Source organism: Bacillus rossius (genome assembly GCF_032445375.1).
Source record: "Bacillus rossius redtenbacheri isolate Brsri chromosome 4 unlocalized genomic scaffold, Brsri_v3 Brsri_v3_scf4_1, whole genome shotgun sequence".
In the NCBI taxonomy this organism is placed as follows: Eukaryota; Metazoa; Arthropoda; class Insecta; order Phasmatodea; family Bacillidae; genus Bacillus; species Bacillus rossius.
In genome coordinates this window covers 26,881,685-26,901,474 of record NW_026962010.1, presented here as the reverse complement: position 1 = coordinate 26,901,474, position 19,790 = coordinate 26,881,685, and the positions used below count along the sequence as shown (strand labels likewise).

Genomic DNA, 19,790 nt, shown 5'->3' with positions numbered 1-19,790 from the left:
TCATTCTACTCTGTCAGTTCACAAAATTCAGTGAAGCCAATGCGATTTTGTGTATGTATTATGTATTAAGTGTTTTTAATCTTAATTCTGCGTGTAATAAATACATCATGTTTTTATTTTATATTACTAATTATAATATTCACTTGAAATTATTACACCGTATTTACCTGCAGAAGGGTTGCCCCTGCATATGGGTCGCACCTTTAATTTTTTGATTTTGGGGGGCGTGGGGGGGGGGGGGGGTTGCACCATATAGCTTTGTGTTCCATCTCAGCAGGAGGGTGGGCTCTGTTGCAGGCACGAAGGGTACACTTGTAAATGAAGGATATGAGCGGAAGTGAGGATTCGGACAGAGTGAACAGGAGGGTGGGCTGTGTTGCAGGCATGAAGGGCAAGGCGACGCCCTCACTGGAGGAGATTGCTAACCGCGTGTTCGAGGAGGTCCTGCAGGGCAAGTGTGACTCTCTGCCCTCGGACCGGGGCTCAGACGACTGGGGCTCCGAACACTCGTACGGACTGTTCGGGCGCGCAGGTGCGCACGGCTCCGCAAGTGCCACCAGCACTGCCAGCTGCCAGGTTTCTGTCCTTTGTCCACTCCTTTTGGTCGGTTATGAAGAACCATATAAACTAGTGATGGGTCGATTCCGATTCCGGAATTGGCCGGTTCCACCGATTCCAACATAATCGCGGGATTCAGAATACAGTGGTTTTGGAATCGACCATGACCAATTCCTGTATTGTTTTTGTAAGTTTGCAAAATACATCTCCTACGCAACGTAAGAAAATATTAAAATGTATGCAAATTTAATTTTTAAACTACATAATAAAATCTTTTTTACGGAACTGAGATTTACGAATTTCGGTGATTAACGTATTTATTTACTTGCACCGCCATTTTCCCTACAGTACAAATGCAGTATCTACTTTCCCGCTTTAAGCGAAAGCATTTTTCGGAAATTACGTTACAGCAGCACTGCATTTAATAGAATAGTAAACCTTCAAAAAAAATTAGACAAAACCATCTATGTTTAAAGAAAATAATGTAAATTTTATTTACTAAACGTTAAGTATTTGATCATGGCAGCTATGTTTGCCATTGTAAACAACCTAATTTCTTTTGTTTTCTGTTTGTGCTACCTGCCATGGTAAACCATACAGCCATGAACCAAATCTTTGGTGACGTGAACGTGAAAATTAAGATGTTTCACATCTCTGCACTTTAAACTTTAAAGAATTATAAAAAAGTACTTTTTTAACAAGATTTTACCAAAATTCACAATGGATTACTGCGACCATATTAAAATAAGTTTAAAAGCAACATAACCAAATTGCTGTAAATCGGCGTTCTTGTGCATGTTTAGCGATGCTCATTTTACATTAAAAATATTTTGGAAAGGCAGTTGGCAAATCTGAATTTCCGAACATTTCTGCTGAAACGTTCGTAAATTTTTATTACTAAACATTAACAATCTTTTGAAAGTAGTTGTGTTAATTTAGAGAAATTGTTTCCGATAAATTTCTGAAATGACTTAAATGTTAACACGAGATTATTTGAAGAGTTTAAATATTTTGTGTAAGAAAATCTCACCATAAAATGTGGAAATTTTGAGATGCTTAAACATGCACATATCTTTTTTACTCAAGAACAAAAAATTAATTTTCTCTTTACGGTTGTGAAAAACTGCAATACTGGATAGATTTATTCTTTTCACCAAGTGAGATAATTAAGTTTTAGTTAATATATTAAAAAGTAAGCATCGCTGTTATTTTATTTTAGTGTGGTGCATATTTGTTTCCATCATAATGAGATAAAGAAATTTTATTTTTCCCTTGTTTTATTTTTTTTTGCGCTGGTCCCTTGAAATATGTAAAAACGAGGTTATATTGTCATTTTATTTGGATAATTATTTAGTTGTGCTTGAAAATAAAATTCTTAACCTAACCGTACAAACCCTCTTTTTTTACAATAAATAAATTGAGTTGATAATGTAAGGTATCTAAAGTTGGTTAAGTTATACGTAACATTATTTACAATTTACGTCATAAGACATCTTTGATTATTGGCAGTGTTTGAACACGTGTTTCGTCTAACTATATGCAAGATTAAAAGGCCAAATTGTGCTAGAATTTCAAGGTAGCCTAACTTGAGGGTAATGAAAATGCTTTTTAACACTATATAAGCTGTATATAATGTTAATGTATGCACAGAAAATGAAACACAATGCAATTACATTTTTAAAATCATAAACAATTTTTTTTCTGAGTATATTACTCTGTTGAACATTGTCCGAAAAAATTAAAGAATCGGAATCGGATTCGAAGAATCAACCCTTTAATTTAAGAATCGAAAATGGAATCGGAATCTGTATATTTTAGGAATTGGTGCAACACTAATAAAAACATTCAAAAATGTTTTAAAATTAGCCATCATCACCAACTACTGAATCATTTTACTCTTTACAGTTGACGTCTGATGTAAATTATTCTTAACAAATGCCTATATTTAACTATCAGTTAATTACTTAATCACATTTTATAGAACTCCAATGCACAAGCTTTACAATTTCTGATTTCATAATTCTCATTTACTCCCTGTTTTTATCAGTGAAAATTCATTGTGAGTAAGGTGTTCTCTACGAAACAAGGTATTACTTAAACCAGGCCTCCCATACAAAAACTTTGAGTTTCTTTGGTATTAAAATATTTTAACAGTGTTATTTAATATTTTCTGAATAAATGATATAACATAACTACATTTTGATGTAGTTATGATCACCTAGACTCCCGTAAGCAAAAAATTAATGCAACAGACAGAATTTAAATAATTGAGAATACACTACACATTTTTAAAAAATTCAAATCCTTAAGCATGGCTCAGCATTGTTCATGCACACATTTACATTCATAAAAAAAAAATTATTTTGAACCATTGTTACACCTTGTCAGTTTCTCCTGATGACTGGGGGTAACTCGTGGATCTTTTGGTTTCAGCAGGCAAAATAATGATTTTTTTTCCAGACAAAAGTCCCTCTGTTTAATTTTACTTTTGGTTATTTTCCAATTTCCATTATATAATATAAGTTAATTAACAGAAAACATATACAACATGGATTTAAGATCACATTATTGAAAGAATGGGCCAGCCCTTATTAGATAGTTAACACAATTTGAATAACGTTTGTGACAATAAACATGTTAAAGAGTCGTAGGAAGCTTCTGGTGGATTTCTGATCGCAGAAACATCGTGGTTGGATGCTAGTCTGAAAAAGTTTTAAAAACTGAAGGGCTGGCGGTTTGAAGATTGCTAGGTGAAGTGGAACAGCTGTCGGGATGTCAGGGGGCCTTAGTCATCCGGTCCGTGGAGACTGATCTTGTCCTTGGAGAAGTACCCCGTACTTGTACCCTGGTACTTGGTACCTGTCTGTGAACAGATCCGAAACACATATGTTCAGGACTGATTGACAGACAGTTGGTGAAATAGGCAGAAAATGCCTTCTAGTCACGATGATGGTCGAGGAGTGATGGTAGTAAAAACTCACCAAACAGGGTGATGTCTTCTAGGGTCTGTCCGATTGTTGAGCACACGGACCCGTCGCGAATGTTTCATGATTTAAGAAAAAAAATTAATTAATTATGATGACTAATACATGACTACTTTTATGAGCTAAATCTATACGGACTAACGAACACCTAAACACTACTGTGGAAATCATCCCTTGTCTAGTTTGATCACATCTTAAAAGAAAAATGGGGAGCCGCCCCGATAATGTAGATACAATGCAGTCAGTCCCGAATCACAGCGCGCAGTAAGTTTGGGGCGGCCGAGACTCGTAATTAAAAGGTGACGTTGAAGGAAGAAAGGGGGGAAGGCTTCGGCTTTCAGACCAAAAGGTTCTGAAGATTACCGAGGTTCTTGTTGAGAAAGGCAGACTTTGATATCTCGATGTTGGTGGAACTGCCCGATGTCAGCGCGACCTACTGAGGTGTGGCTGAACCGAGTAGAGGTCGACTCACACAAGGTAGCTGGTAGCAGCATTGAGCTTATAGGGCGCACTAGGCCCGCACCCCGGTGGCCTGGGAAGGAACTACGGGGTACTGGTTACTGCGGGAGATGCCAGAGGGCAGGCATTCCATGGGCGTTCAAACTCCCAGGGGAAGTGATTCGCAAAACTACCACCAGGTGGCATAAGCATGTACATTTGGGACTAGTGTGGTGGCCTTGGGGAGAGGCTGACCCTGACCGGGGTTAGTGGCCGGTCATCGTCCTGGGCCAGTGTTCCCAGGAAAACTTGGAGAGGTGGGGGGTGTGGGGACTGCTGATAACAGTGGTAAAGATGCTCTACAGGACCCGTAGGTGTGACTATACAGGTACTTCGGCGAAGATGATTCGCGATCATGTCAAGAAGTGCTCGCGTTAGGCAAGGTCTTGGAAGTGGCCTGCCCTAAGAGCTTGCAAGTCATAGCAGTTCTCGTCACGGATTGGAGGCGAATTACAGGCGACGTCCGTGCGCCAAGGCGGGGATAAAGCGATACTGAGTCTGACTGGCAATCGACTCGGCAAAATTTGGATATAGGGTTGGGAAAAATTGGGGAGAGAGGTCTAACAAAGGTTGAATGGGAGTGTACACGAAGAGGAACAAGTTTAAGTTCTTGCAGCAGAGGAATGACTGGTGACATTATTTAATTTAAAAAAAAAAATTGAAATTTAAAATTGTGCCAAAAATACTAGTTGGCGGCACACCATTTATTCCAATTTTATATATTTATGTGTGTGTGTATATATATATATATATATATATATATATATATATATATATATATATATATATATATATATATATATATATATATATATATATATATATATATATATATATATATATATATATATATATATATATATATATATATATATATATATATATATATATATATGGCATATTTATAAATAACTGCTCTGTTAAACCATTGTGATACATCTCTGGGTCCGAGGGGAGAGCTATCAAACTATGGGGATCTGCCAAGTATAAATATTATTTTAAAAACCAACTCGCAGAACAAACAAAAAAAAAAGAATTGTGTCATTTCCACCAAACACCCCAGACTTCATCTGCTGAGCTCACCTATTGCCTCACAGCTTGTAAACTTAAAATCCTGAAGATTTTTTAGAGTCAATTTAGATAGTTAAGTTTAAATTGAAATGCTTGAATTCAAACCAAACAGTTCATATTTATTTAACAGCTTACACAAAAGAGCAGTATTTAGGGACAATGTACTTAGCCTAAAACTATTACCACAGTTGACAAAGGAATTTTTTAAGTAATAAATAAGGGAAATATTAAAAAATTGCCAAAACAAGTTAAAGGAAATATATATACACACACAAACACCCACACACACCCACACACACACACACACCCACACACACACACACACCCACACACACCCACACACACCCTCACACACCCTCACACACCCTCACACACCCTCACACACCCTCACACACCCTCACACACCCTCACACACCCTCACACACCCTCACACACCCTCACATACCCTCACATACCCACACACCCACACACACCCTCACACCTGCACACCTAATATTTCTACATGGCTCATTGAGCTAAAAGCTGTGCCACCCACTATTAAACCAAATAAATGGTTACAAAGTAGAGCTGGGTGTATATTTCCAAAAATGTCACGTGGAAAATTACTTTTTCTCATTTCCCAATTTTATTCCAGTAGTATACACTTGTTAACAAACTGTTGTCAAAGATAGTACTGCACTAAAACCGAATTCAATACATGCATGCAATTGAAAACACTCCATTATTAGCATTTTAAATTCAAACTATTAACAGTGGTGTGAAAAATAAAGTCTCAGGCATGATCATATCCAAGCATTTTATGTAGCATTTAAAACATGCACAAAATAATCAAAGTTATTTCACTAGTATTGCGAAATGGTAGCGGAACGATTTTTGTACGTAATTGAAAACATGAACATCAAACATTTTCGTATCATGTACTGGTATACCTAAATAAAAAACAAATTGGCGTCAACCAGTACTACATCATCAAAACACATAGAAACAAAAAAAAATAGCCAGAATTTGTATGTGCACGGTTTGTGCAATCTTATCCTGAGCAGTGTTGAGTTAACTTTCCCTCTTCCGCCACTTTAAATGACAGTGAACTACCAACATAATATGTTAAGTCAATCTTCACTGTCTTTATCACCACAGGTTTTCATAACGCCAACAATATATTTTTCTCATGATATTTATTTCCTAAGATTTTAATTGCAACATTTCATGACTGCAGCTATGGCTCTGCAAGATGCACTTATTTTGCTGCATTTATCTTTGATTTATCTTTGATTTATGAAAATGTTGTTAGCTCTATTAAAATCAATCCTCTGATAATTGGTGTATTGAAGTGCTTCTTGTATATTCCTCCATCGTGGCACAAGTTTCCCTTCATGCTAGTTTTATGAAAGCCGCTGAGAGGTAAAAAAATAAAATTTAAAGAAGGGTTCGCGGAAGGGGGGATGGAGAGAGAGAGGATTGGGTGATTGCCACCTCTCCAGCACTCAGTGAAAAACTGTATGGCAACACATTGCCATATTGTTTGCGTCCCAATCAGCCAAGACACAGTACATAAAGACTTCACTTATGCTCAGAATTATACTGAAGACAGATATATGGTGCGACCCAAATTCCAAATTCGAAAGCAGCCTAAAAGAAAAAGGAAGATCTCTGTGCATGGTTGAATGTTTCGCAGAGCAGTAGCGGAAAAAAATGTGTGTATGATTCAAAACACTATTTACAATGTTTCAAACTTTGGGGGGGTGGGACATTATTTTTATTTGTTTCATCAAATTAACCAGTATTGGAAAAATATAAAAACATTAACCACCATAGATTACAATACAAAACATAGACACTTCATTGCGATGATCTTCAAAAGAAGTGAACGTGATTACATATCTGGCTGCCATTAACAATTGGAACATGTGATTAACTATAGTTAAAATATGTAAATATGAGCTCATATGATCACTAATATTTTGCAAATAACGCATTTAAAAAAAATCACATTTTTGTTAAATAGATTGGGTTTTTTCTTTGCAAAAATTTTCTTCATCAATATGTAGAGTAGCTTGATCAGGAAAACAAGATAAGTAATAACTCAAGTGTGAGGTTGTTGGTTTAGATTAGCTGCATAAAGACCTTTCTTTTTCCTCCAGAAGCCACTACACTAAAAATTTACCTTTCTTCTTTCTTATATAATTGTTACGTGATGTAAAAAATTTATTGTGGAATCCATTTCTTTCGTTTATATCTGAATTTTGTATTGAAAAATAATTTGCTACTCCTATTTGCATTCAATTCAAACTAAAAATTTGTTCTTTGCACATGCCTAATGGTTCGTTATGCATTTGATACTGCCTGTAATAAGGCCTTACTAAAGCCCTAATGTTCCATATCACTAGAGACCCCGAAAAATGGTGAAGCGCGAAATTCACGAAATAACGCGAAAATTTGATACTTTAAACAAATTTTGCGACTTTCCTATGATTTCGACATAGTCGCGAAATTCACGAATTTCCGCACGAAATTTACGCATTTTCGCGTGAAATTCACGCTTTTTTTGCACAAAATAATGTCCTTATGTCGCAAGTTCTATTTATTTACGCCATCATAAACATAGGCGTTAAATAAACATAGACTGAAAGACTAGTGCTGTGATATTATCTTCGTTTTGACACGTTACTGAAATACACGTATTTTTATTAGGCTGGGTTCACAATTAAAAAAATTAAGCGAGTGCATTGCAAGCCATTCACACGACCTGTGCGAACTGCGAAATCGGTTCACAATTGAATTCTTACTGTTAAATTTCAGCCAATGAAATTTCGCGAACTATGCGACATCTGTTAGCAGTGTTAGTAAATAAACATATTAACTTTCAAAATAACGATGATACTTTTATTATCTCGACATTTTCTTACCACAATGTGGTTAATAAATATAAACATATTTCTAGTCCCACCAAAAAAGCACCCTGCTCTACTCTCATTGGCTGTTGTGCCATGCGTACGCGACCGTAATAAAATATATTCATTTCACTCCTATGCGCACGACCTCGCTCCCATGCACACGACCAACTTTCTGCTATTGTGAATCGTTAGGTTAGGAAACATGGCGTTCATATCCTATGCACACGACCTACTGTTACTGTTACTGTTATTTTTTTCAATTGTGAACCCAGCCTTACTCTGTTTACAAGCAGTAAATATTGCTATCGCAAATGAAAACAAAATGTAACAAATGTCAACAATCGATATGTGCACACTACCAACATAACAAAATTGACTCCACAGTTTTCGTGTTGTGAATAATGGTCATTTCTGCCGCAAGGCGCACTGGTGTCGATTTTTCTAACCTAATTTAATCGCATGGAACTAAGATGGCAGTCATTTTTGCGTGCACATATCTATGAGTGTTTACAAATACCGTCCACATTTTGTAAGTTTTGTGATACAATTGAATTTATGGCTAAGATGCCGTAAACTTCGACAATGTTTGATCGCGAAAGAGAGATGAAATCGGATGGATTTTATATTTTTGATCTGCGGGACAAAACTATGATGTGCAAGTTCTGCTACGTGCAGTTGATTGGACATGCAAAGACACGTGCAAAAAGCATGTGGCAAATGACACACAAAACAAAACAGAAAAGACAATTATTTTGTCAAGAAAATTCTACCGTGTCTAAACAAATCTCGATAGGCGACAGCGTGAATAAAGCAAACAAGCTTGAAAGTGCAGAAAACAAGAATTTGTTTCTGATTTTGTTAATATGATGCTGTAGGTTAACATTTCTTTGGAAAAAGCTGATCATCCAGCTATGAGGGAATGGTTTAACACCCATGTTGAAGGTTAGCCTTATTTATTTAGAAATGTTTTCCCCCTCTAATAAAAGTTCATAAGCATATTTAGGCCTACAATATTATCAATTATTAACTTACCTTTAGGCCCAACTTACCTTTACTTCAAATAAATATGCAAGTACCTCAGACTAACAAACACATAAATAGGATGGATTGCATTGTGAAATGGTGAGCACACCACAAGATATTTTTGACTGATTGATTGATGGTTTGTCTCTGTAATCCAGCAGTAATCTTTAAAAGGTTAGGTAAGGTTTGGCTTGGCTTAGAATTGTTTTGAGTAAATTAGCCCATTAATATTTTCAGCGATAACCTTATAAATGCTACCTATTTATAAGTATATTGTAAGTTATGTATACCTTTAAGGTGCAGGGGATTTGCCATCAGCCAACACTCTTGGAGAAACTTATGTCCCAAAAATTGGCCAGGCAAATAAGGAAGCAGTAAGGCACGCTGTAGAAGACAAACAGATTGTATTCTTGTGTGATGAAACGACAGACAAAGTGGGCCGATGTAAGGCAGAGTCTGCTACTTTGTAGTGCCTATCCGCTATGAGGTTTTTTTTACACCGCCAATGGCATAATTTTTTCGCCATTATTTGGGGTCTCTACCGATTGCTTATTTTTACACCGATTTTTTGCACCGCTTGCTTATTTTGACACCAATTTTTTGCACTGCTTTTGTCATTTTTTTACACCGAAATGAGCCAGTTTTATTTACCATTTTCTGGGGTCCCTACATATCACTTACGAATTGAACTGAAAAAGCCACGAGCATCATAAAAATAGTGTAATTCAAAACTATGACAATCACGCAAATAGGAGACATTCGACCGATGGCAACAGAACAATGAAACAGACTAACCAAAATGAAAATAAGTTAAGCCGAAATATGAATTTCGAAGGACAGTTACAACCAAAACTTTGAAAAAAACCCAGTGTTCAACATGGCACTAATAGTAGAATAATATAAATAAACTTCTTGATAACATATTTCTTAAGTAATGAACATTTTGCAATATTGCAGAGTAACCAATGTTAATTCAAAAAAATAAAAATAAAATACCATTTTCACATATTTTCTTAAACAAGTTTGCTCAAAATTTTCTAGCCGTAAGACTAGGGTCAAGTCAAGTACTTCACTCAACGAATTTTAAATATCGAAAACTCATGCAGCCCTTCTTTTAATATAAATAATTATGTCAAATTATTTAATTTTTTGATTTGTAGATTTCAAGGTACTGATTTGCCTTTATAGAACCAAAATTTATCCTTTTTTACCCCTGAGTAATATAATTTCAGAAAGTGGTAAATATGAATTACATTTATGTTTGGATTATATACACCTCATCAATTTTCCCCCCTCCCTAATGATTATATTTTTTGAAATTATTTTGTTATTATATAGGGGTTGTCCATTAATCACGTGATGTTTTCTTAGCAAATTTTTAACCCCCCCTCCCCCCTAGTGATTTGTGGTGAGGTTTCAGACTAACCCCCCCCCCCCCCCCCCAATAATTCACTTTTTTTTTTGTACGAAATATTTTTAAAAATTTCAGAATATTATATTTAAATATAGGTATGAGGTATGATCTAATTTAATTCTGGAAAATTAAGCACAGTGATAAAAATGTCCAGACACACATTAAGGTTGCAGGTTTATTCTCACTGGCATAAAAATAATAAAGGAAAGGCTTATATGTGATTTACGCATGTATTCGGCGCCAAAATCACATTCTTACTGGCGACTGGCAAGCCGAGCTGGGTGGTTCTTGTTGTGGCGGGCGGGGTAATTGTTGCCTGGCTACGGCGAGTCAGGTCACGCGTCGCTTTTCGGTTTAGTAGAAATTGCACGAAAAAATAAATACACGTGATATCTCTCTACACCCCCCCTCCCACCTTGTGATATTTCGTGATTTTTCCCGACCCCCTCCCCCCCCCTTTCGAGCCTCACGTGATTAATGGACGATCCCATAACTAAACAATCTTTGAATGTCTTTACATTAGTATTTTTTTTGTACAGTTACATACATGTATATATAATCATCAACTTGAATAGTTAGTGTTACTACAATTCCATTTATTTGCTGGTCCTGCTATTCACCACCCGACACCTCTAGGCCAAATTTGATCAAAGTTGCACCTCATGTTTCACTGCTGGTTTTTTCTGCGGCTGCACTCCTAACAAAGCTTGGAAATGCTGACATTGTCCCGGGCTGCACCCTTCTGAGCCCGATGTGCCACCACCTCCCCCCTTACACGCCGCACCTGTTATTATTTTCGGAGCATTTTAGTGATACAGGGGGAAATGGGCCTTGTCACACACGGGCTACGTCACGGCCCTGAGAACAAAGTAGGGGGGTCCACATTCCCATTATATATGTGGTTGCGCCCTAAGCTTCGACGAACACTTCAACCCCCATTGAGATAGCAATGCAAGCCACTTCACTTTGTCCCAGCCACATATGGAAACAACATAATTTTAAGTCTTTCTTAATAAAGCAGCAGCCATAATGCAAAAAAAAAATGTTTGATCTGTTTAGTGTGCCTCCAACAATGTCAACTTCTAAACAATCAAATTTCTTAACTAAGATCACAAATTTTTGTGAAATATATTTTGAATGATTTTTTTTTGTAATAAAGTTAATTTGTTTGTTAAAAGCTGCTTCAGATTTTAATTTTTAAATGATAATTCTATAAATATAAAAATAGTGTTTAATCAAATAATAATAATAAAAATAATAATAATAATAATAATGTAATACCGCACACAAATTGTTTGTATATTCTGAGACTTGACAAACCTGCATATATATTACTGAACAACTAAAAGTCTGATTAAATTTAAAATTACAAAACTTAATAAAAAAATCTGTTTTATTATTTAAAAATATAACAGCATGATGGAGTAGTAATTGTTTTATTGTGGATTTGTAGTATTCCATTTGGTAACCATAGCAAATTTTGTGATAGATGCTAGAAATAAATGTATACCCTTAAAAAAATTCTTTAGAGTATACAACAAAAAAGTTTACCATTATTCATTTTCATGAAAAATAAAACTTCTTGCTAGAAGAAACCAAAGAGGGACATTTTATGCAGGAAACACGGACCAAGAGCAAGAAGAACCCTGTAGGCAGCAAACTGGGCCTCCAGCCCCCTCTCATCACCAAGCTGAAGGTGGGCGTCAAGCTGCAGGGACGCTCCGACAGTGATGGTACGTCTCTATCTTCCTCTCTTGTATGTCACGATACAGCTAGTTAGCAACATAGTCCCTCTCATCACCAAGCTGAAGGTGAGCGTCAAGCGTCAGTGACGCTCTGACAGTGATGGTACTGGGGATCAATGCAGCGATACATGCAGCAGCTTACAGCTACATTCCCCCTTCGGTGCAAATTGATAGATAATAGACGTGTAGAGGACCAGGCACATGGACCTAGGCGTATTAATAAGGCTGTATTGCAACTAATATAAGCAATATTGAGTTATAATACAAACAAACTTTCAATCATAGTGAAAAGTAGTGTAATAATGACCTACTGCCCCAACATCAACCACCTTACAATTTTGAGCCAATTACATACTTTTTAAATACATATAGCACTAAACCAAAATATCTTGAAACATTGGACATGTTACAGTAAAATATATTTAGCTTCGTTGAGTTACTTTTTTATATAATAGGCTCATGCACACTCGTCATACTTAGTGAATTCCACCATTTAAGAGTCGTGGTATCCTCCCACATTACAAACAAAGCCAGATGAGATACAAGCAGTACACCACCTCTAATTACAATAAAAAAATGATTACACCTAATTTGAATGCAACAGACCCCGAGAATAAGATGCTAATCATCACAAATGCAGCCTACTTTAAATGAATCATGAAAGCTGTGACTGGATAATTCAGGCAGGCTGTGCAACCTATAAATGGTCAACATCCAGACGTGACCCTTATCTGGACGATAACTACTCAACAGCCAAAACATAAGCCGGTGCAAGATAGTGAAGTAGGCCATAACTTAACAACTTTGAAAGCCCTCTTTTGAAGTTAAGAGCCCTGGCCAGAGACACTTACAACACAAGCGTTCAGAAACATATTAAACTAAGCAGGCAAGGAAGAAACGTGACTAGCAAGACAGCTGTAAATAAGTTAAGACAAAAGTTATTTTCCAGGGCGGTTCCGAAACAAAATATAGACAAAGGCTGCAAAGTTAAGAGAACTAGACAAATACCTGAATGGTTCTCACCAGCCCCGCCACATACTAACAAACTGCAATTCTCAGTTATGTTTTCTATCCTTGATACACTTTATTGCATCTCAGATATTACTCCTTGTTTCATTTGTGATTCGTTCTGACCAGTTTCCTCACTCTCCAGCGTGATGTCCTGTGCAATTTCTGGATTAAATTGATCCTAATTATTCTGCTAAGGTGTGTCTGAAACATTGTAATATTTCTTTATGCAAAATTTCTTAACATTTGAATCCCTAAGTTTAGTCTTTTAGTGATTTAAGGAAAACAAACCTTCTTGTTGTTGTTATCTGTATTGGTATTTATGTTGGCAAATATCACAAAATAAGTTTTTCAAACTAAATTTACAGAAATAACAGTACTCAATTATAGACAATAACCTCACTAATTCAAGCAGTGCTAGACCAACTTCATATAAGTTAAAACAAATATGTGATACACAACAATTCACAGTTCTGTGATGAATTCTACAATGTTACTTGATGTTTAAATGTTTATGTGAATGATGTTCTTCACTTTGTTAATGTTCACCATTTTTTGTCTTACTGCATCTTCTCAGTGCATAGAAATCTCACAGAAAACACCCGTACTTCTCCTGATGTGTAGAATACATTTTCTTGATGATTTTTATTGTTACCAGGTCATTCATAAACTCGAAATGCCCCATGTTGGGCAATACATGAAAAAAAATTTGAAACAAATTTGGTTCCTGTGGTCGAAAAAAGTAATTTTAGTTTATGTTAACTGTTAAAGAACAATGTGCTTGAAACTTTCATGTAATTTATTACCTACATCAGCGGTTCCCAAACGGTGGGTCGCGACCCACTAGTGGGTCGCTGAAGGATTACATGTGGGTCGCGACTCGATCCTAAAACAATCAGAAACCATCGTATAAACTATCAGAAAAAAATAAGAAAAATAGAAACAAATCGAATTGTGTGTAAACACATATCTATTGTTAAATAAATAACTGTTTTGCTAAATAGTGCTTATATTTTGTCAACCATTTTCAAATCAGAACACAAATTGTTCATCAATAATCAATGGGTATCTTGACAACAAACATATATATTCAATATTTGGTGGTAAATTATATATACATAAGGAGGGATACAATACACATAAGGTTTTTTACTCCACCATGGACCGATAGACCGTAGAGGTATTCCTATAAGGAAATGTGGGTCGCCAGCTGAAAAAGTTTGGGAATCCCTGATTTACATGAACACTTTCACCATACATTTCATGAAGTTACAAAATAACACATGTTACGCTGTCCCCTTCTTTCCCTTCAGGGGTACTAACACCCAAATTACCAAAAACATAAAAATTCAATAAATATAGCAAAAGTGCTTTTCAAATGGGGGTTATCAAAAATAACAGAGGTCATGTTCAAACCTATTCAGGGTTAACATGAATTCTTTCGGCATTTTATTAACATATTTTTTAAGTACTGAAAAATTATGTACAGCAGTGTACACGCACATTAGATTTATCATAATATTGACTACAGTCTTAAGAACTAAACTTAAAGTCCTGTATCAGAGTTTATGGTTATACTTAGATGTCACTGACTTAGTGGTTATTACTTATGCGGAAATGTGTCTCGGGACGACTTGTTAACGAAAAGAAAAGAAAAAATCTTATTGAAGGAAACTCCACACTCATAGAGAGAGAGAGTGTGTGTATGTGTGGTTTTTTTTCTCTTTCTTTTAGTTTCAGTTTCAGGGGGAAGCTTGAAGCAATGTTCGTAACTTTACTGTAGTTCAGGGCAAAATTATTAAGTACAAAAATCTTAACTTCACCAACTATTCTGGCAATGTGCGGCCAGTGTAGCACTCCCAAAAGCGCCACACACCCACCTCCTTCACACTTTCAGACCAGCAGGTGTCCGCAGTAGGAGTTACACTGCGCACGTGGCCTACATAGTTTAATGCGCAAGGCTCATCACTGGGTTGCTGCCACATGCCAGGGCGCACTTACTTGCATGCACAATCTCACACACTGATCGCCACAAATTGTCTCGTGGTGGAGGCACAAGGAAAAGTAATAAAAGTTATTTAAATTTGTGAATTCTTATAAACTAAACTGTGAATAAATGCTGATGTGCATAGTTAGCAACAAGTCCAAAAAATCTCTTTCAAAAACATTTCGGAAAAATTCGAAAGTAATGTTCCGTGTTTCAGCACTAATGAAGCTGGAAGCACAGCTAATTGTTATTTCAAAACTTAAAAGCACCGCAGCCTGGCTTGACAAAATTTGGGGCATAATACTGAGCCATTTTTACTTTGATAGTTGCGGGTCTCGCAGCGTGTCCAGGTGGCGGTAACAATCTCGTAGTCGTGCTGGCTCTCTCAGACCTTGAGTCCAGTGGTGACTCTAGTGTCTCGGAGCTCGACTCCCAGACGTCTTGTAGCTAGCAGGTGCCACGACAAACTCTCTCGTGCCCCACTGCGAAAACTCAGCCTCATTTGCGCGTCCCAATAGAACACACTGAAATTGTATGAGTCACAGTACTGGGTGGCATACCAACACACCCACACATGCACAGTAGTGGAAATTATGGTATGTTATTCCCTAAATGGTAGCATACCAACAACAAACCAAAGTATTTGAAAAAGGGTTCTTGCTAAAATAACATTTAGTTTTAAGAAGTAAGAAAGCATAGTATATATTATTTTTAACAAAGAATAATTTCACTTTAATTTACAACATGCTAAAGGCTTATACCAACATGAAAATTACTAGGAGAAATTAAAATATATTGGTACAATACAAGCCTAGAGGTGTGCCTAATGCCTCACACAAACTAAAAATTCATTCTTTGACTATTGAATAACAGAGCAACACGTTGCCTGGCTGCCTGGGACAATGAGTTACAAAGAACTGAAGGATGATATAAGTGACGTCCACCCACCAGTTAGAACACTGTTCACATAATTCAAACAATCACAATACATTTTGTTACAGAAAATGTTCAGAGTTCTAGGGATTCCCAATAATATAATTCTTCCTCTATTTCATCTCTGCCTTTCACATACTGATAAACTTTCATGAGAACAGCATTCCCTTATCAGAAACCATCAAATATTATCTAAACACAAACCAAAAAATTAAAATATCTAAAACACTAAACTGCTTTACCCTGATGCATAAACTGCGAACAGTATACACAGGTGGCTGTATCACACAATCACCTAGTCCCTTAAGAAAAAAAAAATGGTCTGACTGTTACAAACATGTAAACACTTAAAGAATTATCTGGGTTCAAAAATAATTTTCAAGTTTCATAAAAATGTTATTATAAATTATTTATGACAAATAAAGTCTCTCAACAACATTTATTTCATTTCAACTTATTTTAATTTTTCTTGACTAATATTTAACAGAGCTCTAGGCTGTTGTCACCATAACAATATTCCAGATCATTCACAAAACAGTATCGCTGCTTCTGAAACAACCTTTTTTTTTAAACAACACTAAAAGGTCAGATGAAAAGGGTTTATTATGGCTGGTATTAAAATTGTGCTGTCGCTTGCGATGCCCAGTACAGCAAAGAACATTGTCGTCTGAATTACGACCAAACGACTTTTCTTCATTGTTGGGCTCACATTAAAGACTTTAGTCAACGAATACTAAATATAATATCCAAAATTGTTGATAAATTTGTGCTACCTGGACCACAGTGGCAATATTTAAATCTTATACATTAATTATTTATAAACCAAGCTGTCGCCTCACTGTGACATTTCGGTACCATGAGCACACGTAGACTACCGAATGACCTTACTACCTCCATCCAGGAAGGAGGTCACATGACTCCCACAACCAATCACACACGAGCTTTAAACATACTTTTAAAAAATCGGCCTATTAGGGCACAAGTTGTTCTTTTTTAATTCTGATTATACATATGGCCTTGAGTTCCCACGCTTGGCGGGAAACAACCATTTGCTCTTTTTGGCATTTCAGGACATCACCTCCCTCTCTCTTAGCAACAACTCTTTAGCAAATACAAATGATGACACTAGCTATCTAATGAAATATAATAAAAAAAATACAACAAACTTGCATTCAGCTATCTATTAACCTAGCCTACCTGCTGAATGGCAAAACTTTACTTTCAAAGGCTCTTACCAAAATGTGTTAATTAATAATGAAAAATATTTTAAAAGTCAACTAAGGATAATTATAAGATCAAAACACTTTCCTAATGCATAAGTACTGAATCAGATCATGAAACATTATTTATATTAAGGTTTTTTTATGTTGAGTGGGTATGGCCTGCAATGCTACACACTCATTTAAAACTTTTTAAAATGTGAATAACACAATGTGTGTAAAGTCTTAATATAATACATACAGTGGTAAGGATGAGGTAAACCGAATGCTGAGAATGTCTTGTTTACAGAGCTGTGCAAGGGTCTGGAGAGAGCGCAACGCAGTCGTCTAGAGGACCAGCGTGGCACAGAGATCAACTTTGAGCTGCCTGACTTTCTGAAGGTTGGTACCTCTATGGCAGTTAATTTAATCATGTGCCTTCACGCAACCAAAGCAGATACAGTAGAACAATTATGTAACTGATCTGAAGGGACTTAATAGTGTATATGTAATAGAGAAGTTCTTTATAAAGAGATAGAACAGATGTGAGTATTAGGTCTACGATTCCACATTTACAGTACTAAAATGTGTTGGCGATAGAATCTGTAATTCATTTGTCAAAGCTACTGGTTTCTGGAAAAAATAGAAACTATAACTACAACAATCAGGGAACAGGTGATGAAGTTAGTCAGTTGTGCTCCGTTCAGCCCAAGTGGTAAGTCTGAGTTGACAGTGGTTCACCTGTTGCCCAGGAAGCCACGGAGACCAGGTTACTACCCCTAATCCTCCTCCTTATTACGGCCCGTTGGCAAGTCAGAATTGTCGACGTTGGTTCACCACCGAGGTAGCTTGGGATTGGAATGCGGGGGAAACTCGGTGGTCGACCAGCACTGGTAGCAGCCGAGCCTCCGATGAGAATTAATAACTTAAATATTCTGCCACCCTCTTTACCTCAACCTGGCCAAATACCAAGGAGGCACAGAGGTCAACAGTGAAAGCATGGGGAACGGGCTCAATGGTGCCTTGTTAGGCGTGTAGAAAATCATGAGAACCTTGAGCCGACTGGGGAGGCCATATTACAGGATAAAATAGTTAAATATATACTAGTCAAAATTAATACAAGCAGTGGTCTTAGTTAAATGAATACAACAATATAGTTTCTCTGTTCCTTATATTTTCTTTTCTTTAAATTCTTTTACTTTAAATAATAACAATAACAAGTTTAATATCAATTAATGAGTATACAGTCATACTGATAGTAAAAGTAAATGTTAAGATAAGGGGCCCCTTTAGATACTTAAGTTAAACACATTGATTTTGATGTTAAGAATTACATAGGTTAAAAATTACATAGGTTAAGTCAAAAAAAATTAATTATTAGTCCAAAACAATGCCGAAAATGCTAGGTTAAAATTTTCTCTTTTGATATGTGGTGACTCATGGTTGCTCTTCTGCATGAAGAAAGTAACAAAGAAGATCTTTCCTGATTAGACGAGCTGCATCAGGCACTGAGGAGCACCATGACTCAGGTGACGAAGAAGTTGTGTGTCACGAAGTAATCGCGCCCATGGCCACCCACGCCTTCCGCACACACACACTTGCGGTGTACGGTGAATTAATTAAGACATTGATGTCAACAGATTAAGAAACGGCCGAAGCTAGGAACAGTTACGTCATGGCCGACATGCTTCAAAAAGAAAGACGTATTATTTTGTGCAACTGAAGAAGGCCATAAAGTTGAGACATGAAAGACTGCACATGTAAAACAAATAGAGTTACACTATAGTGCGATTTCCCAAATCAACATTCATTATGGACAAAAGTAAATTTTTTTGTTGTAAAACTAATATAAAAATTTTAACACAGAAACTTGTGCTTTTATAAATATAAATTATGCTGAAATTTTTGGTTACAAGATAATTTACAAATTCAAGAATATAAAAAAATTATGGCTCCCAGTTTGCTATACAAAATAAAATAAAAACAAGAACTATAAAATAGATAAAGTGAGCATGCGCATTACTACAAATGTGCAATGGCACAATATCACACAAAAACTTAAAAGAGAAAAATAAAAAGTAGTTGTGTGTAAAACATATAACATAACAAATTTATGGCACATACTGTTTCGTCCATGGCAATAATATAATTTGGTTAATTTTGATGCTATTCAAGGAAAACATTTGCAGTAAACTTTCTAAATAAATACTATGGCCTTTAGATAAAGAAAATATACATCATAGCTCCAATTCAAAGGAATTTTTGGAAATTCTGCATGATTCTACTCTTCATAATTGACAAACATAAGGAAAACTTCAGAGAAAACCACATCAAAAGAGTTGCAACTTTTGCCTGCCTCAAAGATACTCTTACACTGACGTGATATTAGGAGCAAAACAAGGTTTACTTTGGAAAATGGGTTTGGGCGTGACCCACTGTTCTTTTTATGTGCTCATCTATTACATGCCTGACTTCC

General features: G+C 36.2%; 1 protein-coding gene across 4 annotated transcripts in view; it reads left to right on the top strand.

Moving 5' to 3' along the window:
• Positions 1-19,790, top strand: part of LOC134541626 (regulator of G-protein signaling loco) — a 107,992-nt gene that overhangs the window by 67,565 nt on the left and 20,637 nt on the right. For all 4 annotated transcript variants that reach the window (XM_063385192.1, XM_063385193.1, XM_063385191.1 and 1 more), the window contains exons 8-10: positions 383-576; positions 12,061-12,175; positions 17,625-17,716. In XM_063385192.1, coding sequence (XP_063241262.1) covers positions 383-576; positions 12,061-12,175; positions 17,625-17,716 — 401 coding nt within the window. The remainder of the gene's footprint in view (positions 1-382; positions 577-12,060; positions 12,176-17,624; positions 17,717-19,790) is intronic.